The sequence below is a fragment of the Anser cygnoides genome, chromosome 2 (assembly GCF_040182565.1).
Source record: "Anser cygnoides isolate HZ-2024a breed goose chromosome 2, Taihu_goose_T2T_genome, whole genome shotgun sequence".
Lineage (NCBI taxonomy): Eukaryota > Metazoa > Chordata > Aves > Anseriformes > Anatidae > Anser > Anser cygnoides.
Window position 1 is genome coordinate 69,953,298 of NC_089874.1, and position 27,527 is coordinate 69,980,824.

The following is a 27,527-nucleotide window of genomic DNA, read 5'->3' on the forward strand; positions in this document are numbered from 1 at the left end:
ACTGCTCCAGCACTTGCCAGTGAAATCCCAGCATTTTGATTGAAAGCCTTATTTGCCTTAAAGGCACACAGTTTCTACAATCTTCAACACAGTTATGCTTATTTATGGCTGCTACAAAGCTAACACTTAGTATTCTGTACATCTTCATAATTAACACAGTTTCTTCTTCCCTTTGCTGTAAGTGGATTTATTATAATGAACATCCATAAGAACCATCACACAGTAATGGCAAAGTAACATTTGGCTCAGATACTATCATTTCATTATTACACTGCAGGAGTAAAGCAGGTGGAATCTGGGGGACTCCTCAGCCATCACAAGCAACAAGTGAAGTCAGTGCTGCCACTCGGCCCCACAGGAAAGCAGGTTGAACACCAGAAGCAGAAATGTGATGCATAAATACAGTCATCCAGCTGCTGCTAGAGTGGTGTTTAAAGATAAATTAAATTCTGAAGGCATTCCAGAGAGATTAGTCACCTGAAATAAAACATTAGAGGGGCTTTTTCCTACACCACCACAGCAACTACTTTTTAAACTGAAAGGCAAAGTGTTGGAAAAGCAGCACTAATACCTTACTTATCTGTTCAAATACAGTTTTGAAAGGCAAACTCTTCCTTACCCATACCCCCGTGCCCCACACCCCTCTTAAAACAGAAAAACACTTCAGATAATATGGATTATGAATCTGCTCAATGCTCTTTGCATTAAGATAAGCAGCTATGGATACACAAAATAAGAGAGAGCAACAGCTAAGCATTATTCTGTTTTTTAAAAAGCAAGCTATTTTTTTTTACCTGTTTTCCACAAAAAGGTTTTCCTGGGAGCAAACTGACTGAAAAATAAAAAAGGCATTGTATCAGACGTTCTAGATATGCTCTGCTGTTCCAATTCCTTCCTTGATTTTAGAATTTTCTCCCCTGTTCAGGCTTAAGGGGATTTCAATTCATGCACCATTTGCATTTGCAGAAGACAAGAGGGGAAAAAAGGTCAAGAATAAGGTCAGACCAGTAAAATAAATTTCATGCATTACAACACATTGCCAATAAGGGGTCTCAGTTTGGAAACAAACTGAAACTTCTCAGTCCTGGGATCAGAAGAAGGCAGTATGTGCAAAATACTGGCGATTCAAAGGGAAAACACATTTTTCCTACATAATATAAGGTTCCACCAGTCTGCCCTACCACCTAGACATAAGGCTACAGAATAGCACAGAGCTGCAGGTAGGGAGGACAAACAGGAGGAGAGCATGCAAAGTCGACAAAGTTCTTCAAAGAGAGAGAATAGTCTGTAGTACCTAGAAATACTAAGTGATTTCACTTGGAGAGGAAACAGCCATACCCACATTGAGATATAAAATGATGATAATAATATTCACAATAATATTAACATCAATAACAAAATCTATTGTAAAAAGGTTCCCTGATGGAAGACATAGATCCCAAGACAGGTGAAGGGCTCAGAAGAAATAAATGCTATTGGCAAGCGTGTAATTCTTTTGGTGCTACTTATTTTTTTTCTGCAGAGAAATGAAGCTGTGCTCAATTTCCCATGAATAATTCTCCCTCTTTGATTTTTTCGTTTCCCCCCCTATTTCATGTTGTCTACATAAAGTGCCTCATAGCTGTCACATGGATTATATCTCCATGAGGTACAGAAGAAAGGACAGTCAGTACCTGCACAGAATTTAAACAAATGGAAAGCAAAGGGTGGAGGGCACCAGAGATTACGCCCATCCCTTCCACAACAGTGGGACTCAGCTCAAAGAATAATGGAATGGCATCATTAGACATCTCAAATTTTAATTCTATAGGAAACGCATGGATTTGGGATGTTCCTGTTTTGAGACTGGTCAGCTAATTACCTACTCAAAGAGCCCTGGCTAATGCCAGAACCAACACCATACTTGCTCCCAAGGCCTCAGCAAACAGATGGGCAAAGTTTTCCCTTATTATAAACCAGCACCACTGCCAGTGCCATTGTATCAATACACTCAAGGAAAGAATTCAGCCCTGAGAAAGCAGCACATTTTCTTGTTAGCACTGTAATTTGTCCACCCATCACCCGTGTGGGGGATGCTATCTGCAGCAGACAGCTCTGTGGTGTAGGCTTCCCAGGTAAGCTCCTACCACTCGCTCCAGCTGAAGGTGAGGAATTCCAGAGGAAACATCAACACACAGGGCTCTAGGCTACATTGGTGGCAAATGCATCTCTCATTAGCACAAAACCTCAGCACACCAGGGTCAGTCTCCATTGCCAGGGACCAATTTCCAGCTGCTTACAGCAGACCTGGGGTTTCACCCCAAGCTGAGAGGGGAGACAAACTGTTCCACCCGGTATCTTTTTGCACAACTATAACACAGCATCTTCTCCCATTTTGTGTACCTTACTCACAAGGTTTCATCAACAATGTGACTATGCAGACTTCTGCACAAACTACATACGAGCCTACTGAAATTACCCTATGGGCTTGTACAACCTCAGCTGTGGGACTGTGTCTTCTCTTTGAGGTTCATGACGGGCATTTGTGCAGTAACTTCAGTGCAGTCACACACCCAAAGCAGCCGTACAGCTGCTCTTCCAGATCGAGTGAGTAAAAACCTCAGCTTCAACCAGAGTACTGGTCAGCATCCCCACTAAGTTACAGAAGCAAAGGGGCATGTACCTGCCTGCAAAAGTGCTTATGAGTATTTTTTTATTATTATCATTTTATCTTTTAGGTTTTTTAATACATGGGCAGAATTCATATGAGATTTTTACACTTCATCAAGCAAGCGGAGAGGTTTGCTCCCTTTACAGTGTCTTGATGGGAACCACTACAAATTACATTATAGACCTAAGGACAGATCCTGTAATTACTTCATTTGTCTTCCTGGCTGAAGATGCTGGCACAGGGCCACCGACCCTTGGAAAGTATTTTTCAGTACAGGCATGGGGCTAAGAAGACAGGCTTTTTTTGTTTGTTTGTTTGGTTTTTTATTATTATGTTATTCTTAGTGTTAAAAAATCACATGGTTAAGCTGCTCTTGATAGCAATTTAGCTACTACAAGGTCAGGACTGGCTTTCCTGATATACAGCATCAATAAGCCTTCCTAGTGCTTTAAACTGAACATTAAGTACACAGCACAGCTGTTGTCAAAAACATTTTTAACATTTGGTTCTCATACACTGATCAAAGATACTGACAACAAATCTACAAAAGGAAAAAAAAAAGATATGCAAGATTATCTACAAATTCACCTCCTTGGGAACCTCTACATGTCAGATTTCCATTGGGGTTCTTATTACAACTAATTGTCATTTATGAAACTAGTCTTTTACTCTTCAATTTCCCAGAACCTTTTCAAGTCTCAACGTGCATCAGCCTTGCCAGTGCACTAGGTATACTGGGGGTTGCTGTTCTTAATTGCATTAGCCAACAAAGATAACTATTAACATGCAGCAATATCCTGCAGTGGATACCATCAGATAATCATCTGCATGTCAGTTAACAAGATGTGATAGGTCTCAGGCTTCCAACTAATGCTTATTGCCTGATCTGCAACAACAAAGGCAGGCTCTGTACAGCAGTCTTAATACCTATTGGCTTATGGTAGCCAACTCAAGGCATGTCTTTGTTTTGGCTTTATTTTAAAAGCTCTTCTTCCTATTAGAAGGATAGGACAGGGTGTAGCCAGCTTTTCATGCTTTATTCTGTGACTCTTGAATCAGAGAGCAAAAATATCCTCAATGTTTTCTTAAGCAAAGGAATCGTGACAATTTATCTAAAGGATCTGGCTCTTCATAATACACTGCTTAGTCAAAAATAGCCATTACAACTAACAAACAAAAATAAAAAGTGTGATTTATTTCCTTTAATAAGTTCCATGTATACCATGGGCAATTCTAGCATTTGTGTAATTAATAAAGCATCTAAGTTTTTCAGTGAATAAACAATAATTACTAGAGAATGCATTTATGAACAATGGATGGCCCTTATATGATTCTGGCTCATGAAGTTATATATTGCATTAACCTCAAAGAATTAAATTTCTCCTAAGTAATTTGATTGCTAGTCTTTAGAATCAATTTTCTGCATGCTTAAAAGCCAAATGTACTATACCATTTACACACACATTTGAGAGTCTCAGTTAAATCTACAATTTGGATTGATGCATACAGAAAGAACAACATATACTTTTTTATTCTTTTAGATTGTTCAGGGGCGGGGGAGACAATTAGCTTTTCAATGTACTAATAACAACTGAAACAGTTCAGATGAGAAACTTCTTTTCAAGACCCAGATGCTCCAGGTTCTCTGTTCCAGTGTACTTTGTTGTAAAATTCATGAGGTGTTGTAAAGCTAGGTTTCCAATAAAGTAAGTTTTACAAAAGGATGGTTGTAGGCCTTACAATAGAATGACAGAGCTCACACAGTGCTGCTTTGTTGTTAGCAGCCTGAAAAGTTTAGGAGGTACATGTTTTGCAGTTCTTATTTCAGTGAGCTTAAGTGATCAAATGCATTAAATATTTCTTCATCGACCCTTACATTTTGATTTTCATTAATCCTTTATTTACCAATCCTTTCATTAAAATACTTCATTAACATGCTTCTCTCTCAGTCCCTGCCACCTGCTATGACTCTACATGACAGGAGTCATTAAAACCTCCAGCTCTCCTTATCAAAATTTATGATAGCCAACACAGCAGATGGAAAACTTGACAGAGAGTATAATTTAAACTGGCTAATATCAGACTAATCATCATAAGGGCTATCTATCATAATGATGGCATTATTCATGAACGTATTTATTTTGTTAAAACTTCCACTTGGAGATGAAGATATCTGGTGCACTAGAGTGCTGCAAAAATAAAATAATCAAAAGAAGGGCAAGCAAGCTTTCTGTTAACCAACATGTGAGGGCCAGGTTAAAACATTTTTCACAGCACTAGAAACATGCACAGAATTTTTTTCCCCTGTAACTGGGCTGCCTTTTCCTCCTAAATTTTGTTCTAAGTTCTGATTCTTGGGCTGATATGTTGCCCACAGAGTTTGGGACACTTGAGGCATATTTAGAGTAATGCTAGGTGCAAGAAGTTACGGCAGTATTCTTGACCTTCATTGCTGCCCTTTGGAGACTTCTCATGCAAACCTTTTTCATGCATACTCTAATTAGAAGTGAAATATCTGTAAACCATTTTCTGAGGTTCATAAGCAAGGCACTGATAAAGGCTTGACTACAGGAGTGTAAACAGCACACAGATAATAAAAATACTGTATGATTAATCCTTCCCTGTCTCTCTTTCTGTGTCTGTAATTTGCAAGATGACAAGACTTATGTGCTTAGGTACCTACCTCAGAGAAACGTGGGGAAATAACAAATGATCACAAAATGCTTTAAAACTATGAAGTCCTACATGCAGCAAGTGGCTACCTACAATATGAAGCCCCTCTTAAAATTGACCAAAAAATGATATTGTTCACTACTACAACACTTTGCCATCATCCTAGAAACACCTCATCTGTGAGGAGTGCTCCACACAAAAAAAAGTTCAGCTAAGAAACAAATTCCTGTTCATATTATTAGCACAACTTGCTGAAATTCACTGCAACATGGCTCATTCCTCATTCCTGGCTCACTAGCACCTGCAACAGCAGAGAGAGAGAGAGAAAATGAATGGATATAAGAGAGAGAGGGAGAGATATCTACATTGCTGATCTTTAAAAAAGCTCACTCCCAATCCATTTAAGATGCCTACCACAAACCACACTGTCACTTGCTACTTGGAGATGCTAACCCAAAAGATCACACCAACCTCCAGCTGTGGGCAACTACAAGCTCACCACTTGCCTGCCCTCAAAGTTCACAAGTCTAAAGACAAAAACAGCAGCACATTGGGGAATGAGTTTCAGCACACTTCTCCAGCCACTTCAGTTTCCCAGCCTGGCATATCTAGCTGCTGCTCATGATATAAATGACATTTTTTTGGCCACAACTTTCCATGTGGTATTTTTCATGATGTTTTGCCTCATTTGCAGTCTGCTTCAACAACCCCCCCCCTTTTTTTTTTTAAATTTATTTTTGGTTTTGCCCAAGCTCCTTTGTTATAAGCCATAAACAGCAACTTTCATATAGGAGACAGGTTGCAAAAAGAGGATCTTGAACGACTCAGCAACTCTACTGTATATATTGTGACAATATTTACATCAGACCCACATGCTGAAAGCATAATGTGAACTGAAGGACTTCTGCTTTTACTGGGACTGTCACAGTTAAGAAAGAAAAAGCCAGCCTAAAAAAATTCAGCAAACTACTTATAAACAAGCAAAATTACTTATGACAAATGAGACAACACACCTTAAAACTATAGAATGTATTCTGCTACAGCAAAAATAATTTGGATGTATGAAACTCCAAAACCAGAGCAATATAAAAGGATACCTTAAAGAATAGTATTAGTCCTGCAACATATAAACAGTTTTAATTTAAAAGGACACTGCCAAATAAGATTCAGTAAGTTTTAATTGGTTTTGTTCCCACCTTCCTCTAAGTGAAAGAGCTTCCACTGAGATGAGATAAAACAATAAAATGTTAACTTCCCCCACTTCTTTCTTCTCTCCCCTTTTAGGATCCTTTCATTACTGTAGTACAGCAAATTATGTTTTTCTTTTTTCAGAAACATGAGGTAGAGCTCACAGATGTTTCTAATTTAAATGTTTTCGTGTAGCTTTTTTGTGAAAGTTCTCATTTTTTGGTAAGGCAGGAATTACAATGCCATTTCCTTTTTATTTCTTTCACAGTAAAATCATCAACAACATGACTCTTTCTGGTGGCAGAAATAATTGGTCATTAACCAAAAAAAAAGTGCAACTTCACGTTTAACCTCTGTTTTTGCTTTGTTCTTAATGTCCTCAGTCCTACAGCAGTGGTCTAAAGCACATAACCATCGGGAGGCTCTGCAGAATGCTGCTTGAAAAAAAATGATCTAGCTTGAGGCGTATGTGATCCTACTACTTGAAATCGTTGAGAGTGTCCATTTAAATCACTGCTTTTTGGTTGGCAAAAGAGAAGGAAAAAGAAAACCTTGACCACACAAACACAAACATTCAAGGAAACAGGATAAGCACTCCTCGGACAACATGCTGGGCCTCATCTCTTGTCTATCCATCTCTCAGCAACTCTTATCATCATCATCTCCTCCTCCTCCAGAAAGCAAGCTCAGCACTTCTCGCGCTCCTCTAAGAGCCTCTTCTCCAGGTGCCTTTCCCTGTCATCTCCAGCTCCACAGTGCAAATCCAGCTGCAGCGTTCACATCGGAGGGGGAGAATACTGTCTGACTACCAGGAAAGGTATGGCACTAAAGGGGCAATGAAAACAACTACTCACATCTTGTGCAAATATTCTCTCCCTCACTCTCTGATACTCCTCTTCTCTCTCTTCAATTGATTTACTTCGTCTGTCATCTCTAAATGGAAGAATTCTGTTTTGCTGAGCAGAAAAAAAACCAGGAGGGTTATATAAGTTGAGCTGTTAAAAACTGCCATTAAGAAACTATCAGCTGAGAATAATCAATGTTCACTCAAACAAATGAAGCATGAAAACGATAGCTTTCATTCCTACAGTGGTGCACAAAGCACTGTGTGTTGGGCTGGGCACCCGAAGCTTTCCAGGTAGATGCTGCCCGCAGAGTCAAGGGGCTGAAAGGAGGCTTTCTGCCCGACACCTGCGAACCTGTAGTCCTAAATTCAGGTGTTCTCACCCCAAGCCTAAGTGCCATTGCTTTTGACTGCTACCATTTCTCAGCTCTTCTAGTGGCATGAGGAGCAGGGGGGCAGGCAGCGCTGTGCTACCTATGAAATCAAGGAAGAAAAGGCAGAAACCAGGCAATAAGAACTAAGCTACAAGCCCTAAAAGAAACCTACCAAGAGCTGTCTTGACAAGGAGAAGTCCCAAATATTTGGCATAAGACTTTTAACCATTTCCACACCATAAGGAACATTTAACTTCAGTTTTACTGGGAAAATTGTGGCCCCTTTAGCCCCTAAATAAACCACAGTGCAGGAAATGGCTGTGTCCTGAGGGAGGCAGGGAACAGAGGAGGACCCCCAGCAAGAAAGGCTTCGTTTGCAATTAGGTTTCAAGCATTGCTCTTTCTCCACCCACCCAGCACCTTGTGAGATTGGTCATGCTGCTTTCCTTAGGTTGATCCCCATGTTCACCACACCATGAAAATGTCTGGGTTTTGTTTTTGAAGCCAACTGATATGCAGCATAACTGGCAAAGCTGCTATATACAATGTAAAGACAAGGGAAAAAAAAAAGGAAAATCAGTCGTTTACTGAAAACATGAAGGAGAGTGGCAATGAGAGACTCATTGGCAGGTACCTCCAACAAATACAACCTAAGCAAAGAAAACACACACAGTCTACTTACCTGTGAGAATTTTCTCAGAACAGCAATTCACATCAAAACCTGTTTTGATTTTTATTTTTCTCTTTTGTTAATATATTCCACACACACAGCTTGCACGAGATCGAAACAGCACAACACTCACTTGTGAAGGCAGCAAAAATGCACGCACATCCCTGGCACTCCCCTAGGCACCTGACACACCTACAGCAATGTAGTGTTATGGGACAAGCAACACAGGGGGACACTTCTGCCACGGTACATGCACAACAAGCAAGTAAGTCACACAGACAAGTAAAACATGGTGAGGGCAAAGGAGAAGGGAGGGAACTAAAAGATGAAACTGACTCATTTTTGGTCAAAACTTATTTTAGGATGGTTTAAAAAGCAACCTGGCCTCACCATCACATGTTTGTTTGGGGCTTTTTTTTTCTCCTTTTTGGGCTACACCAGTTTATCATCGGTCCATACTGAAATCCAACTCTGAATGGGTACAACTGAAGGAGAAAGCTGTAGGGAGTGGAACAACTGCCATAGTTACGCAAGACATTTAGAAATACAACTGACACAGCCTTTCCACACAGCCCGGAGCCTCGGCATTCCCCCCCATGGGCATGCAGCAAGTCCTGCGCCAAGCAAACCACCCATGCAGACCCACACACTGCCATGGCTGAAGCTGCCGCGCCAGGGCTCGATGATACCCACAGTATGTACACCAGAGGAGGCTGGGGTGGACGGGATGGGAGTGCAAAAGGAGGAGGAGGAGGAGAAGAAGGAGGAGGAGGAAGAGAGCAACAACAAAAGAACAACAATAACATCAGTCAGCCCACCTTAAAAAAAAAAAAAAAAATTTCAGCAACTCTCGAACCGAGAACCAACCTGATTGTCTTCTTTATCAATACTAGAGTTATCTCGCTTCAAGATAAATCGCTTCTGGGATTCTTCACCTTTTTCATCTTTTAAATGTTCAGAAAACCTTTGCTCTGGTCTGCCAGCAAAGTAAAACATAGCAATAAAAAATCTTTCTTTTGGTTTTGGTTTGATCTTTATTTTCTCAGTGCTCTTTGTTTTCACAGACGCATTCAGTGCAAAACCAGTTAACATTCATGTTCTTGGTGAGATGCTGCCTATAAGCTGTCTGGGGCTGTTGCCTCGGTGTTCAGTGTTATTGCTATGAATAGCTTTTATTGTTGTTGTTACTTAGCAAGGAGCAGGAATTTCAAAGTCTCAGTCGCTGAAATATTTAGACTCCTGTGACTGAAGGACGGGAAAACAAATTAGCATACTGTATGTTAATTTGTTCCTTCAGTAGCTAGGATCTCTGGCAATGCTGCAGCTTCATGAAGACTGCCCACCTTTACAAGTAAGGAAAAACTGATGGAAATCTTAAGAGTAAAGCCTGGTTTCTCACTCCTAGCAAATAAAAACGTTAACTGGAGGGACTGATGGTATTTTGCTTAAAGTAATTTCTCATCACTGTTAAGTGGGGAAAATTCTCCAGAAGTGTCAGGGAGTATCAATTAGTTCACTGATTGAAACCCATCCAGACATTTATTTTTTAAGAGCTGCCAAACGATACATGTTTAAAGCTTCAAGTTTTCAAGTTCAAAAGCCAGGAGGAGCTGTTTCACATTCTCCCATGTTCACACCTTACATAAAAAGCAAATATTAAGAAGCATCAAATGTCACTGAGCTGGTCACTGCAACCCATTGTAGCTGCTAACAGTGCTCAAGGCTGTGCCATTCCTGGACCCAAACCCTTGACCTGTTAAGTCCAACTGATTTCAATAGGGCAACCAACAGCCTCAAGAAATGAAGAGCTGAAATTCATACACTATCACCCACAGATAAATCACAAACTGGTTTTAAAAAGCAGCAGTACTGCACGTTGTGTCAGAAGGTTTCTACCAGGGAACACAAACATTGCACTCTGCTGAAGGAGCACTTCTGCTTCTAGCAGCAGCACTCAAAGGAGATGCTTGTACCTGAGAGATCTCCACAAACCAGACAAAACTGTTACTGACATTAACAAGCCTGAAGAAATCAAATGTAAAATTTACAGAATTCAGTGACTTCATAAATAACTTCTAAAACTCCTCTACAAACTTTAAAATAAAAATCTCAGCTTTGTTTTATTCCAGAATGAAAAATTAAATCTGATGCCTAAGTCAGCCATCATTTTGTTGTTCTATCACTCAGATTTGCACTTAACTAATTAGCAACGTATTTCTAATCAAAAAACAGCATGTATTCATGCCATAATTACAGTCCGTTACAATTCATTCTCAGATGCACAGGAAGCATTTGTAATGTACTGTTAAAAATTTAGTATTAAGAGACAGCAGCTCTCCTGCCTTGTTTCCTGTATGAATTTGAAGGACTCCCACATCTTTTCACAATTAGCATTTTGGTGACAAAGTGACAAAACATAATGGCCTCATTTCCACATATTTTGAGAATTCAACAACCCTTCATCCATCAGCTGGAGGTGTTAGCACTTTAAGATAATCAGCCCAAGCGTGAAAGCTAGCAGGCTCTCTGAATGCCCTACTGGCCTTAGAATCACAGAACCATCTAGGTTGGAAAGGGCCTTCAAGATCACCAGGTCCAACCATCAACCTGACCTACTGAGTCCCTTTTTTGGCAAACCCAGAGAGGCTTGGCACTCTGCACAGTCGTTATGTCATTAAAGGCAGTGGTGATTGCTCATACCAGAAATACTACAAATCCCAATTAATGGACTGCTTGGTAGCTTTTCTGCCTTTGTTCCCATGAATAAACACTGTACCTGTACAACCAGAAAAGATGTGTTACCTCAGATATTCTGCTTTGAGATCACCAGCAGAAGACTGCTATTTTTCTGGCTTTGTGGCTTAGAACACAAACAAAAATTCTGCAACTGTACCATCAGTGTAAAACTTATAGTTGCAAACTATCTGCTAGGCATCTAACCAATTATAAATCAAGCATAATAAATACTTGGGGTTTTAAAATGTAAAAAAAAAGTTTCAAACTCATCAAAAATTAGAAAAAAGTATGAGAAAACAAATTGTCTCCTCTGACTACTAGCATCTAAATAACAAGTTTTCATATCTCATATATTACTTTCATGTTTTAATCCAATTTTCATTTCATTAACTGTTTATAAAATGTTTTCACCTGTCAGAAGATGATTAGAAGCATGAGATCAAGCCGTAATCTAATGATCTGGTAATGTTCCTGTTAGTAAAATTGATCTATAAGCCCAGTATGTGATTGATCCCCGGTTGTGAAAAGACATTTGTCTGGGCAGAGAGAGCCTGTGTATGTACAGAGCATTATGGAACACAGCAGGGCTACGTGAGCCCCATAAGATGACCCACCCCTCTCAGTCATCACTGCAAGTCCGGGTCACGGTTACCAATTAGGCTGCAAACAGCATAACTAGCTGGATAAATAGGGATGCAAAAGCTGAGGGAAGACTGTCAAGTGAGAACTAGGACACCACAGCAACAAGCATCTTAGGGCAAACCAACCTGCAGGCCTCCCCGCATAAGTGCTCAATTTCAGAAAAGGACAATCAGTTGAGACAAGCATAAACTAAGGACTATTTCAAATATATCACAGCCCAGCGATATTTACATATAGTTTCTTTGGTCAATACTGTTTACTGCATTTTTTTTTTTTAAACATCTATTGCAAAATTATAAAACCAGCAGGATATAGACAGCAAAGTTTAAAAACAGTAAGTGGAACCAAATTCTCTAATCACTTGGGCACAGAAGAGGCTGACTTTGCAAAGATGGGGATCTGGTCATCTGATGGAAGCTGGTGCAAGTGCCACATTCAAAGCTTTTAAAATCCCATATAATCATATAATTCATTTGCTAAAAGGAAATAGAGTTATTGTATTTTATTTGGAGAAATCTGCTGCATTAGTTTATGAACTTGCAGGTGAATCAACTGTTGGAAAAAAAAGAATACTTAATTTTGCATAAGGTGCAGCATACTGTCAATATACTAATATAATAAATACAGTATACAGTTACAGTAATACAGCAGATACAGTGAACTCGTCTCATACAAGTCCTAACTGATAAAATATCACATCTACTTTTCTTCTAAGCTTTTTTAGCCCTGACAGTGTCATTAGTAGAGTCTGTACAATACACTAGGTTGTGTTCATGCAGGGAAGGGAGTGAATTTTGGGGAGTGAAGGGAGTACAGGTCTAAATTAAGATCTTACGCCAAAGCATGGCTTACACTCATAATCAAAATATCATGTAGATTCAGGAGTTTGTTCACTATTACTACCATAGCAGTTGCCTTCAAATCCTAAATACACCTCAATTTAAGTGGTAAAAACGGGATTTGCATAGACTTTTGGAGGAGACATTGAATTATCAGTAACTTGAATACTTTAGTTTCCTAGGCATCTTCCACAAAAACAAAACAAACAAAAAAAAACCACCAACCTATATTATCTATCCCATTTTGAGGAGTTGACCCCAGGCAAACCCCATATACTCATTTATTTACAGGCTAATGAAAGTGTGCAAGAAAACAGACTTGCAAATATATGCTTGCAAAGACTGCTGCCCACATGCATGACATTCAGTGTTTCATTTAGTCCCTATACCTGGGATCAGTGGATCACTCGAAAACCTCAAATTCCACTGCTCCAAAAAAGCCTAAGGAGATACCAATTCCCTTAATATCAATGGGATTTTTGTGATATGGAATTGTACTGAGAAAATCTGAATGTATGACAATTATACCTTACAGGCTCAGAAACCAACACACAGGGGAGGAAAAAAATGAACAGGGAATGAAGTTTTTCTTTGGTACAACCTTTTGATCACCCAAATTTATTATTGCTTGACATTATTGGTGGAATAAACTATCTGTGCCCTAAAGCACAACTTCACAAAAACATAAATCACATTAAGAATTCACTTAGCATTTCCTAGAAGTTGTCAGCTAACCCTCAGTATCAGTTAGATACTTGTTTTCCTGGCAACAAGTTTCAGAGCAGAACACTGTGTATTTCTTCCTTCCCAGTAAAGTTTTCACTCAGATAAATTGGTTCTCAGAGGAAATCACTGCTCTTTACCTTGCATCCTCAGACAGATGCAGAACCCCTTTATCACCCCCCTCAGATCTTCCAAAAAAAAAAAAAAAGGTAGGCCTTTTCAGCAGGCAAGACCACCTCTCTTCTCTATCCTGCCTAGCAAATTATTCAGGTCGGTATCAGCAGAATACTTACAGAGAGACAACTTCGGTAGGTTCTGCAGCACCCAAACCTTTTGCCATGCTAAGATTCCCTAAATTTCCCAAGCATCTGCAGACCTCTGCATAGTCTCCTCATGTTGCTCAAAATCTCAGGAAACCTTTTATATTCCATTTCCTTTCACAATGAAGAAAGAATTGATTACAAAATAACTTTTTGGTGAGTGATCAGCTTACCCAATTCCCAGACACAGTATGGAAAAAAGGTCTTGCTACACCTTGGATCAAGTACATTTTTCCCCTGGTTCAGAAGCACTTCTATATATTTTACTGAACTGTCAGGTCCAGGCTTGGGGAAAACCTTCAGGTAAAATCTCAGAGCAATATTGCTCCCCATTTCTAGTGGCTGTGCTCCTTTTCTCATGCAGTCATTTCAACTCTTTCAGGCTCATTTTTGTGTTGGGAGAACATTACAATGGTCACTTCAAGGTATGGGTCAAGTTTCATATTTTTGTGCCCAGAATAATTTCACTGTAGGGATGACCAAGCACTGGCATAGTTTACCCAGAGAGGTTGTGGAGCCTCCCACCGAGAAGATCTTAAAAAGCCATCTGGATAAACAACCAGCTCCAGGCAACCCTGCCTAAGCAGGGGAGTTGCACCAAATGACCTCCAGAGGTCTCTTCCAACCTCAGCCACGCTGTGAAACCCAAGTCTGATATACAGTAACAAATCCTTAGCAGAAACAATCTCCATCACTACCTTTTGTTTGCTTTTTGTCTTGCAAGTTTGCTATTATAATTTTCTATTGGCATTTTATAGTTACTTAAAACACATCTGCAGTCCCTACTTAAACAAGGTCCCAACAATTTTTCTGGATTCATTCCTTACAATGAAGCCTGTACTTTGGAAAGGTTAGAGCTGGAATAAGTAACTAAACATTTCTGTGTATCAAATTAAAAAAAAAAAAAAAGTTAAGGTTTGATAGCAACATCCATTATATAACTTTTCCACTATCATTATGGTGATTTTAATGTGACGTAGCCTCATTCTTCCATTGACTTCAGAGTTACTCTCAATTTATGTCAGTATGACAGAAGAGAGTTCTCGGGCATACTTTTTAATGGAATATTTAAGGAAAATTCCCCATTACGTACTCATTTAATGCTTTTCATTCCAAGTCAACCATTGTAAGAAGTAACGTTAAAAAAAAAAAAAGGGCAAAAAATACACACAAAAAAAACCCTACTACCTAAGTGTCTTAACCAGGTATTCAGTACTTAATCAAACAACACATTCTAAAAACATTTTGCCAAGTGGTAACAGACATCAGGATACACACACTAAGTAAGTCATGGGGCATTTTCTTGCATGCATTATGTTTAGAAACATCCTAATGAACTTTCATAAACGTTTATATGGAAGATAATGTGATATATGGAGTAATAATTCGTGTCAAGAAGATGGTTGATGTTAATAAAGAAGGGGGAGATGTGGGAGTGTGGCCATGGGGGTTGACAAGCCCCTAGGTTGGTGATAACATCTTAACAATGAGGCCAGTAGGAATGTAAAGAGTTTAGAGGGAAAAAAGAAGGGTGATTAAGGAGACACCTTGCCTTCTCGGGTTGCTTGTTCTCCCGTCGTTAAAGCATGGAAGTTGCTGGGGGTTTGCTGGTTGAAACTGTTAAAATTTGTTGTTTAATGTTATATGATAATCATATAATTAGTGTGGTTTCAAGGGTTAACGAAACGCGGGAAAAGACGGCCTTGCATGGGTTGGTGTCGAGCACGTTTTGTTGCTTTCGGGAACCTTGTGGAGGGCAGAGTATGCGCAGAAGAAGAGGGAGCTGGTCAAAGCCGCTCCTGCGGTCTGGACGAGATCCAGGTACCCACAGGGTCTGTGCAGGAACAAAAGGTTGCTAGCGGTGATGGGGTGGAACTGTGAGCCTTCATCCCCACGACCCCCAACGACCACCACCAAGAGACACTGCACAGGTGCCAAAAGGAGGAGTTTGTGAAAATATTAATTATAATACGAAGCGGGGATAGGTCATACATATGTATAGGTGTACTCAGGTTTCTTATGAATATGTAAAAGAAATGTTCTATATATTTAGAAAGTTCGACGGTTGTGTGTGGATGTTGGTAGAGTGCAGACTCCCTGCTGCACCCAGCGCTGTTTACTTGCCTTTTATAAATATTACTAAATTCAGATTGAGTTGTATCTCCATTTGTAACAATAAGAAATGGAACTGGGAAAAAAAATCTGCATTCATTTAAAATAAGTTAATTAGTTCTGAAATAACTGGCTAGGAAACAGGAAACACAGATACCACACCAAAAGGACAAATGAAAAAAGACAAGCACAAGCTTTGAATGCTATGCCTCTCAAGACTTAGTCACTGTATTAGCAGAGCACACAAGCAGTCCGGGATTGTCAGGGCTGACTTACACAGTGCATCAATCTTTATTATGTGGCATATGTTTCTGACAGCACCACAGTGCACAGGCTGTTGCAAGATGTCTTTCAAAAGAAGCAACAACCTCACCATGTGTGGAAAAGACAGTTTACCAGTACAGCGCCTGATAAAGTTTAAAATCTAGCAAGTGCTGTAGCGCTTATCATCTGCAAAAACCTCACAGGTAATAGTGAGGCAGCTGTCTGAAGGAATGCAATATTGGAAAGCAAGTTCAAAAGTGAAGATCGCTGTGGTATGCACAAGTCAAAAAAAAAAAGTGCAGCTTTGCATTTGAATGCAATGCTCATTTAATGCACTTAACGGGGGACAGGATGCTAATAATCCTCTCCCGAATAAGTGGCAACAGAGGGACAGACAGGTAGGGTAATGGGGCTAGGAACGGGCAAAACAGCACCCCTGGGTACCCGCAGGATCATCATCTGGCAAACGAAATGAATAACTGACTCTGTGTTCTTCCATAAGCAGACCATCAGGAGAGTAATGGGACGGCAAGAACAAGCAAGAAGTGCATCTGATGACAGGATGTGGAGAAGTTGTGAAGATTTAGGGCACTGTTATACAGGTGTTTTGATGGTTTAACCGTGTTCTCTTGTTATTTGCACTTGCCTTTAATTAAACCGACTGCTCAGACCAACACCACATTGGCCTCCATTTTGCAGGCATGCTGTGACACGGTATGGTATCCTTTCTTGCTTTGCTAGTTTGTGAATAGCTGTGCTTTTTTTTTTTTTTTTTTTATGCTGGAGGCTCTCCTAGGGCTCTACATTACAGCCACAATAAAACTACATAAGCATTACTGTTTCTTTGCTTTACCTTTTGGACCAAAAAGGTCTACTATCTGCAGTAAAATTGACTGCGTTGACCTTGAAGGCATGTGGATTTGTAAATTCTTGAACTTGCAGAACAGAAGTTGGAAGCAAATACCATCATTGTCAAAAGGCACCAGCTAAATGATGTAAGGCAGAATTACAGCCCTAGTGCTTAAATTATTTGATTAAATTCTCTCAGAACAATAGTTTCGAGAACGAGGACCCTGTATTCAGGGGCTGATGGATGCTCAAACACACTTTCTAAAAGTCAGAGTGGGAATTTAAATACAGATAATTGTTAAAGTATAGTGCAGTTATATTATCACAACTTAATACTTAAAACCACTCAAGATGGCATTTCAAGCATTTGAAGGTAAATGCCTCATTAACAGATTGCTGCTTTTATAGTATGAGTCACTAAGAACTTCTGTTATGATGATAAAAGCACACTGAAAGCAATCAAAAAAATCTATCCTGTACAAAGTGCTGCCTTCTCTGTAGCGTATGAAAAAAATAAATACCAAATGCTACATTTTTCCTGGTTAAAGACTGTACATTCTAACATTTTTCAGAACAGCATCTGCATGCTAAACATGTTCTGTATTTATTACTAAACAACAAGGATATTAAAAGTCACAAAAAATTCTGATAGGTATTCTCCTTCTCTATTAGAAATGATCAGAGTTCAGATAAATCTTACAGGATTGAAAAGAACAGAGCTTGTAAAACTACATGGAAGCTAAGACTTTGTTTTTTTCTTGCTGTTGTTCAGAGGTGTGTGGCATAAGGACCACACAGACACCAGGGTTCTTTTAAGATCAGTGACTGCTACTTCTTTATTGATGACATAACTTCAACTCTTACTTCAACTCCTTTACTGAGGACAGGCTCCCTTCTTATACCATTCGCTCTACAGCAGTACTTTTCCACTAACTATTCATTGGTCAAACAACTTTGCCCGTCAACAGCAAACACACAGCAAGTTCCATGTCTTAACGGCCAGAGAACAAGCAGTCCCAGACAGCAAGGCATCTCTTGAATCACCCTTCCTTGTTCCTTCTAAACGCTTCACATTCCTTTTGGCCTCATCGTTAAGAGTCCGATGTTATCACCAACCATGGGGCTTGTCGACCCCCATGGCCACACTCCCACAGAGGTGAGGTCTGTTTTGTCACCTTCTCCCATTCCTTAGAGCAGGCAGGTAGATTGCCATGTATTAAAAAACAAAAACCCTCACCACTTCAAAATTTTCTGACCTAGTACCCTAGCAGCATGATTTCTGTGGGGCTGTCACTGGTAGCATTTCTCATTATGAAGATAATGGTGAAACTGAAAGCTGCAGGAGAGATAATGTACACTGAATCTCCTCTATGCCAAGTTATTCTGCATGAGGACCAAGCAGAGGGCCAGATACTGGAGTTTTTCAGACTACACAGTATTTAAAGAATTTGATCCAATTTATCATAACACAGCTCATGACACTCACACGCCTTCCCAACACTTAATTCCACACTTAATTTCCGTTTTAACCTACAGATTGTGGGAATAAAAATGTTGTTTTTGCAGAGTTACATTGTTTAAAGGTAAGGAATGGGGTATTGAGATATGCTTGCAGTGATAAGAAAACTTAGCAGGCGACCTTGTAAAATGCAGACAACCAGACCCCTTGGAACAATTAGGTGAAAATCATGGTGTTAAGTCAAGTCAGATAAGTGAAGAAACATTACCACTTCAAACAGTAAAAAAGTCAAAAGAAATTTGAAATTTAACAGGCCGGCAACTAAAGGCCATGCATTGTCTGTGAAACATCAGATAGATTGTGAACCTGGATTACCCACTCAGTGGGGAAACAGGGGAGGGTCCTGTCATCAAAAAGTATATAAACTGTGTTTTGGAACTAGTAGGTGAGCTCCTGCTTGTGGGACGCCCGCCATTGCAATCGCGAAAAAATTACTACTTCACTGAGATCCTCGCTTGAGCCTAAGTTATTGGCTACGGAGTGTTTCTCACAAGATGGAAAAACACAGTACATCTTGACTCCCTGAGTACTGAGTTCGCCTGAGTAGACTTCGATATTCTGCCCAGTATTTTGTGTCCAGAATATGGAAACCTGCTCCGAAAGAACCCAGCAGGCCAAGGGTGCACTCAAATACCAGCTCTTCTGCTGCACAGGGCTGAAATGCAAAGCCTTCTCTCAGCCAGGGACTGAGAGCTTCAAAATACTCTCTTGTCCTCCTGTGCTCAAACTAGGATTATTTCTGTACCTCAGGAACCTGCTTCTCCTGCTCCCAATCCCCTGGATTGGATTTAGTTCTTGATATTCAAGATTTCTAGCTAGACTGAACATTTTTCAGAGTGTCAATTTATTTCCCGCTAGTAGAGGCTCTGGAGTGGTAGCATAGCATATTGCGGAATTCATTAATGTTTGATTTTAAGGATGTGGCATACTCTCCAAGTAGCTGAAAACTAGTGTTGCATAACTGCAGAGATCTATTTAAAATTACATTTTCACACCTCAGAAGTTCAAAAATTAACAAGGAAGAGATAAACAAAAGAAAAGCGAGTCAAAGATTTGAAGACTTCCAGTGAAGGCAAGGTGGTTCCCCAAAAGCTGACAAGCTAATGAAGAAACTGCTAGTCCTCTTCAAATACACCATGTATATGAGTAATGCTCTGCTACATCATAAACTCTTCTGCTTACTTCCACTTCAAGCCATAGGCATTTTCTCCTTCTTGAGCAGGAAGACTCATGAATCAGAAGTCATCCCGTGAATGATCACTGGCCTGAAGAAAAGCGTGTTTTTAATAACATGTCCGAGACAGCCTAACAAGTCTATCTTTGGAGAGCAGAAGCAACTGACTTTGCTTGTAAAGACACAAAAATTCTCAAAAATCATGATATTTTTTCATTTCTACTGATCATGTCATGCTTCCTACATTAAACAGGAGGCATGCAACAGAATTGTAAAAGGCAATTACAAAGAACAATTTTGACCACATAAAAAAAAACAAAACACTTACTTGCACATCAGCAGCTCATTTCTGAAAACTACAGCCCAGATTTGAAAACATTATTTCCACTACTTATGGAGTTCACTCTGAGTAAATCACAGATGCCATTTCAGATTTCCAGATCTACCTCAAGTAATTTCAAAGTATAAAAACTGGACAAAAGCAGCTTGATTAACAGGCACTTCTCTGCTACAGTTTGGATGGGCACATAAAGACACTGGTTAATAGTGATAAAATATGCATGGAAGAGCTCTCAATTGAATTACCTCATTGCTGTTCCATAGCACTCTTTTTCTAGGTAAACTCCTCTTTCCCCAATGCAGTCCAGGTGACCATATCCTTCTGCATTTACGAAAACTTAAAACTGCAATCTTGTAGTTGCAAGAATTAAAAAACAAGAAAATACCACAGAAGTCCTCCAATTAATGCCTAACTAATATTTCATTATGCTATACAACAGCTGTAAAGTACATGTCCACCTTAATTATAAACAATTTAGTTTTGATAAATTACATTAGATGAAAATTTAATATTGGAGCTATTAGAACTGGCTCATTTACCCTAACATCTCATTTACAGAGCAAGTCATTTGCATGGGGTCCGGTATACATCTTGCAAAGACAGACATATAAATGAAGACAATATTTAAGAGTCAAATTCAGCTCAACCTCAAGTATACCAACCTTTTTTTTTTTCTTACATGTAAGACAGGCATGTGACTAAAAGGAGAGATTGCTTGTTGAGCAAAAAAAGGCTGTCTAAATTCAAGTATTGTTAAGCTAAAGAAAACAAACAAATTTCAAAAAGAAATAAGAGATATTAAAAAAGCTCACTTTCTTCCAGATGAGCATCAAGTACTGACATGATGAAAGCACAATCTCAGATAAAGCATTCAGAGAAACACTGCAACTTTATGCCTGAAACAAATGCCTGTAGCATAATATTAATATATTGCTAAACCCCTGACACTTAGTAACATACATAGGTAGTTCAGGCCACTTCTGGAGGTGGACATATCCTGAATCTCAATGCGAAATGTGTAAACCCCCTTAATGTTCTTCTGAATTCTTTCTCAGGAAGTTCCCCACTTGTTTTGGGATGTGAAAGCTTTCCCCTGCTTGGTGTGCAGAGATACACTGCCCAGCTCCAGGCTGCAGTGTGAAAGGCCGGCAATAAGCTAAAGACTAAAACCTAAACATCACAGCAATGACTGATGGGAAACAGAGCTCTTGCATCCTAAACACAATTACCACTGCATTGATTTTTTTTAAATCCCTAATACATTCTTAATCTGATCCCAGTTAAAAAAACATTGTATGAAAAGTTGTCCAAGAAATAAAATCTGTGAAAACCATTTGTTACTTCAAACCTGCACGTGTTACTATGTAGCTACAGAATCTTTATAGTTACTAATGTGTGTTTTAATTGTTTTTAAATTTTTACTAAATTCTTGGTTGCTTAATGTTCGTCTTAAACTGGAACAAAATGTCAGCCAATTAAAGTGCTGTTTCTCATTTGTATAGCTTTTCCATATAAGTTGCATGCATCTCCTACACATCCTTACATTCCTCTGTACATTCATAAAACACAACACTGGTATACTGATTAGGCAACACCAATTATAAGCCAGAGAGAAAGTGCAGCTACCCCCAATTCTCGCTTATTTCTTAGTAGTCAAGGAAGACCTATGCTGTAGTGAGCATGTGAAAGAGGTAACTACAATAGGAAACTAAGTAATAGAGCTGGATTAATACTTCCCTGAAAAAAAGGTAACCTCAACGGAAAAAAATAATAAATAAATATAATGGTGTTGACATGCTTTTCTATATCATGTGGCTCATAAAAGCGATTCTGTTCTCATAAGACAATTACCCTGTGCGCATATACGATAATCAAGGGCACCATAAGGTGCTTTAGTGGAGGTGCAACACCATACAGCAAGCCATTTGCCAGAGAACTACTCTGTATTATCCGAGTGTGTGTGGGGAGACAAAACTAAAAAACACTAGAAAACAAAACTGTCTCAAACTCTGGCAAATATTGATTGCTTTGACTGAGACTTAACAATAGATATATGCATTCAGATACACAGCTGTAACTACTGTCATATACCTGACTAAAAACAAACTGTTACCAAATGTGTGTAGAAAATGTTCTATATTTCCCATCAGCAAACAACTATTTAAATGAATTAGTCATTTACACTGAGCAACCATGAATACCTTATTCACTCAAGGGGAAAGGCATACTTTCTTGCATGCTCTGCAGGCTGTTACATTTGGCATCTCAAGGAAGTGATCTTGTAACATCAGCCTAGGGGAAAAAAATCTCCTAGGAACTAGTCCTCGTTGAAATTGTCAATATACAGCAAATGCCATTTTACTGACATGTCTGCAGGATCCTGTACCAAAGTCCAGATTCTTATCGTAAAATGGTGAAATTAGCACAGTGCATCTCTACTAGCACAGATGTTATCGACAGAAAGATCACTGTGTATATACAAAAGAAAGCTAATGAGAACTTTTCTTCTGCACTGGTGATTCAAATCACCCTTACATAGAGAAGACAGAACAGTACAGACTGAATAATGTGCAAGACTTCTGTAGTTCTGACATACAAAGTGTGTGTCTCCTGCTTATACAGTTCAGCTCTGAACTATAAGGAACTGCTTAAAACATCTTAGTACTGCCCAGAACTTTTAGATGTATCTATAAGGCAGAAAAAACCTTCCGACTGGGCTAGTGTTATATAAACATTTACATACTAACAGAGCAAGACAGAAAAGAACCAGATATTACAAGGATTATAACTCATGATGATCTTGGAAAAAAAATTAGTCATAACCGAAGATGTGAGTATTGATATAAAGTTCATAATAGGTGTGTTCACCTCAGAATGCATGGAAGTGTATAAATACAACCATTATATATCATAAGCACTCCACCTTCTGAATTCTAATTAACCTTGCCACTCACGCATATATAGAAATGTACATGAACGCGTGGGGGCTGTGGTACAGACATACTTGTCAGATGTGTGATGATCTCAACCAAATGAAAAGCCTTTCCCTTTACCAAGCACGTGAAACGTACTTCCCCTATGTTTCTCCACCTATCACAGATAACATAATGAATGAATTTGGTTGCACTAATACATATTATAATATGAACAATTTCTGTAAAATGCTCTGAGGTACTTCCAGTTGTCTGATAGGAATTACGAGGAATACACAGAAGGTGACACACATTTTTTGTCTCCAGTTTGGGATGCCCTAACATATTGCCTCTATTCCAAACCTCTGTTTAGATCGTATTTCACTTTCTTAAGTTCCCTATACATTTTAGTATATCTTTAGATAGGTGACAGGCGGACACAGAAGACAGACAAATATACATTACAATGGTCACACAAGAGCAACTTCATATTGAATAAAGTAGACTTCCCATTTTAAGTAGTACTTGGAGCTCTCTGGGTCTAAAAACAATACTAAAAGTCCTCCATTTTCTGTGCAATTTTTAGCATGTATATGGCTGAGAATGAAATTTTTGTTTATTTATTTATTTATTAAGGTTGACAGTTTTGTTTAGGCAGAACTTTTTAAGATGTTACACCAGGAAAAAAAGATATTTCTTTTTTTGAAGTTGTCCTAATTTCAGAAGACATACTGAAATATAATTTGTTTTGAAGACCCACTATTCCATAATGAGAGCTGGAGTACAGGTTTATCTTTTGCAGGTTAACAAGCATTTGGCTAGTTGAGGTCACCTCTGTGCTTTAGAGTTTAATTTCATATAAAAAAAATATCAAACAATATGACTTGTTCACATTTCAATAAAAAATAAAAAAAACACCTTAGACTAAACCCCTCATTATAAGTAGTCCTCAGACTGCAAAAGTGCTCATTAGGGTCTGACTGCATTCTTTAGAGGTTCCATTGAGAGGTGACTAAAGCTCCAAGATTGCAATCCTGGAGAGAATCAAATCATAATGCATTTTTACCACCAATTTCCCCTCTCTATAAAACAGCCTGGTTAACCAGACAAAGTTACAGCCCTCCTTCCAGCCACAGCCTCCTCAATAAGCACATTCTCCAATTCCAACCCCCCTAAAAGGAGGTACTTTTAAATTGGCACAGGTACCCAAAAGCGGACATATGTTGCTCTATCAGATTGCCAACTGAAGAAGGAAATGAAATGCCCTCATCCACTCCATTCATATCCTCCATTTGACAGACCCTACTCCATACTGTGGTGCCTCTAATATAGCCCCATCCACCCAATCTTCCCAACCAGCCCATTCATCTCAAAGCCATTAACTCTTCTGACACTTGTGCTTCCAGGAACCTGTGGACAGTGAGAACAGGAAGTCTCTGGTGAGCAAAGTGAATCCACCTCTTTTCCTGGAGTGAGGAAACAACTCATCGCCTGCAAGTGGGAGCCAAAATGTGACACGAGCCCTCGCCCAACCGCAGAAATAAACCACGTGGTGCTTATTCAAGCCCACGCAGTGACTCCGCAGTCATACGCTCTTCTCCAACAGGTGCGCACTCACAGAAGTAACAGGCAGCGCAGAATTTCTAAATTGAAGAACTCAAGCCTCATCAGCGTATGCAGCTTAAGTATTTTGGAAACTATATGGCATAAGGAAATAATTTATTGACAGAACACAAATCTTCAAAATATCTACGGAGCCCCTTGGTAAAGTTGCATTAAACAATCAAGACTCAGGCTTACAGCACAGCATAACCACACTGAACTGCCTTTTGATTGTTCTCCAGATACTCCAGTATCCTGGATATTTTCCAAGTAGTCATTAATAGAGTCAACACATTCCCAGTATTTGGTGCTGACTCTGAACTACATAAAATTGTTTCTCCTGAGAATACTGAAATGAAACACACATGAAATCACACTGGACACTTTCAGATGTGGAAATTGTAGACTATTTGCTATGGATAATAAAATCTCATCAACCCTTATTCATACTGGATAACAATGTCTATTTTCTGTCAGAGCCAGGTACATTTAAAAAGCATGCCGTTTCCTCCAATTATGAAAAAAGAGAGGACCTTTACAAAGCTTTACATTAGAGCAGTACCAAAGTATTGTAGATAACACACTGGAAGCACCATGATGCAATATGAGCTGTATATGATTCAGTTATCTACCCTCAAACACTGCAGAAGGAGTAAAAACCTGCAGTTTATATGGTGCTTACAGAATGGTTGTACTCACAGAAAAAATGAGGGCCAAACCCTGTGTTCATTTCTGGAAGATCTGCACACGAATGGTGTCAGAACCAATTTGTCTGGCTGCATGACTTGCCTCCAGCCTGCATCACCACCTCCAAAGCTGAAAGGGTCATCGGAGCCAGCACGCTCCTGCAGCATCCTGCCCTCAGAATTTGCCCACAGAGATATCAGTTAACGCCTGGTAACCAGACTTGCTTTCTCATTCCCACCACGCAAGAAGCCACAGCTTCACCAGAGTACTCAGTTTCAGCTGTTGAAGAGGTCTAGGACTTTGGTGTCCTCTCCAGAAGCACTGTGAAAGCATTTACATCAGCGCTTCCAATGCTATCAATACGAGATGCACAGCCACGCAGCCATGCAAGGCGTTACCAAATATTAATGTGATGATATCACATTACCAAGTCAGCCAGGAGAAGGCAATGCTGCAAGGGAAGGTCTGCAGCAGTTGTTGCACTACGGAGGTGACAAACACAAATGGAAAAGGGACAACTGTAAAGAGAGGAATGCCTAAAAAGCTTTCAAATATGATTGTGTTTTGTTTAAGAGAGAATTAAGCTTTTTTTTCCTCATTTACAGCTTAGAAATGAACACTAGTTTGCTGTATACACAGCTTTTTCTTATTCATACCAAACATAGCTCTTGCACATGGGCAGGTATTATCAGATCCTAAGTGTCAGCAGTTTGAGTGTCACATTTATCGAGTTGTTGTAATTCTCTCAGCTTTCAAAATCAGACCTCTGGAGCACAATTTATTTAAACCTTTAAAAACATTGATGTCTAAGTGTTATTTTTCAGGTGCCTGAGTATCTCAGGGATAGCCCATGAAAAGAATCTACAAGAAATTTTCCATGATCTTAAATTTACTTCACACATATGGAAGGTTTTTAGAGTTCAGAGAAATAATACCATTGTGCTAGGCTAGAGAGACTACCTGCTTCTGCAAGATCAAAATCTGAGCCTTCTACAATAGAAGACAATAGCATTTAAAAATATACATACATACACACATCCTCAGCAGTTTGAGTCAAAGTAAATCATCTGGATGTGTAAAAGAAATAAAGGATATGGATATCATCTGGATATGTAAAAGAAATAAAGGTTTTTATTTCTCCTACTAATTGAATACAGGAAGTACACAATTTTCAAATGGGGCTTTCCTGTTTCAATACCAGATATCAAAACTGCATTATGCAGTTGTAATTATTTCCTCTTCATTATGTAGTTTATAGGTAAAGAGGGAGAGTAAGACCATTTTTTCCATGATGGTTAAAGAATAAGGACACTCGGCAGAAGAAGTGATGCTGGTAGGCACAGACGTGACTGCATCTTTGTTGAATTAGCCAAAAAGCTTTGTATTGAGCTTTTGCTAGCTTTATACAAGTTCACAGAGGAAAGCATAAAGCATGCCAGCACACATTTAACTTGCCAGAAATTTGAACCAGAATGCATTTGAACCATCAGACGGAGTTTATAACCCATAAGGACTCTGTGGTCTCTATGAGATCTGAAAATGAAATAAACTAGAAACAGGAGGAGAAGGGGGGAATGAACAGTGGCAGGTGGTGGAGGGGAACCAAATGTTAAATAATCAGGTTGGGCAGACAATTAATCTTGAAGCAAGGAGAGCCAGAACAAGGGAAGAGGCAACCTTCCAAGTAAATTTAGATTATTTAGGAGTATACATGTAAAGTAATAAACTCATTTCTGCGCTAAGTGGCACTGGTGGCACTAAGGTGTCTGGAAACATAACATTCCAAGGTACTGGACAAAATTCTTGCAAAGAACGGATTGGGTTGATTTCTCCTTAACTACCTTTAAATCCTTAAACAAGCTGACAATGTTAGCTGTGGAGACATCCCTGTCCTCCTCTCCCACCCTAGAAAGTGATAAACAGTATTCACTCAAAACAAAACGTATATTTATTACATATATAAACTGAAAAAATTACATGTAGTCATGGTACCAACCAGGTCTTGTGAAAGGGAACGAGGAAAACAAAACAGACGCTACTTACATTCTGGTATTGCTGGTCTTGTTGATGATTACAGATTTTCCAGTTTGATCCACATTGTGATCCATTCCAAAGTAAGCTGCCACTCTGTGTACTAGCATCCTCTGATATGATGACATCTGAGGGAACTTTTTATAGTGATTACTGGTAAAAAGAAAGCAAATTGCATTGATAATTACATCTCCCTCTGAGCTATAATTAAATAACAATAGCAACACATTTCATAATTCAGTGGACAATAATCTAACTGAAAATTTCTCCTTTGTGTGTTCGCACATAGATGTTTGCTACAAGAAGGCAGACAAGAGAAAGCAATTGCATTTACAGTTTCTAACAAGCACATTTCTACATGCTACAAAGCTCACACAT

At 39.2% G+C, this 27,527-nt stretch overlaps 1 protein-coding gene across 33 annotated transcripts in view; it reads right to left on the reverse strand.

The window, feature by feature from the left end:
* The window catches only part of ARPP21 (cAMP regulated phosphoprotein 21), a 202,625-nt gene that overhangs the window by 65,847 nt on the left and 109,251 nt on the right, over positions 1-27,527 (reverse strand). For 24 of the 33 annotated variants that reach the window (XM_066992407.1, XM_066992411.1, XM_066992413.1 and 21 more), the window contains 4 exons: positions 27,162-27,302; positions 9,267-9,375; positions 7,366-7,467; positions 795-832 (listed from right to left, as the gene is read on the reverse strand). In XM_066992407.1, coding sequence (XP_066848508.1) covers positions 795-832; positions 7,366-7,467; positions 9,267-9,375; positions 27,162-27,302 — 390 coding nt within the window. The remainder of the gene's footprint in view (positions 1-794; positions 833-7,365; positions 7,468-9,266; positions 9,376-27,161; positions 27,303-27,527) is intronic. The other 9 variants (XM_066992424.1, XM_066992422.1, XM_048052198.2 and 6 more) reach the window with 2 other exon arrangements.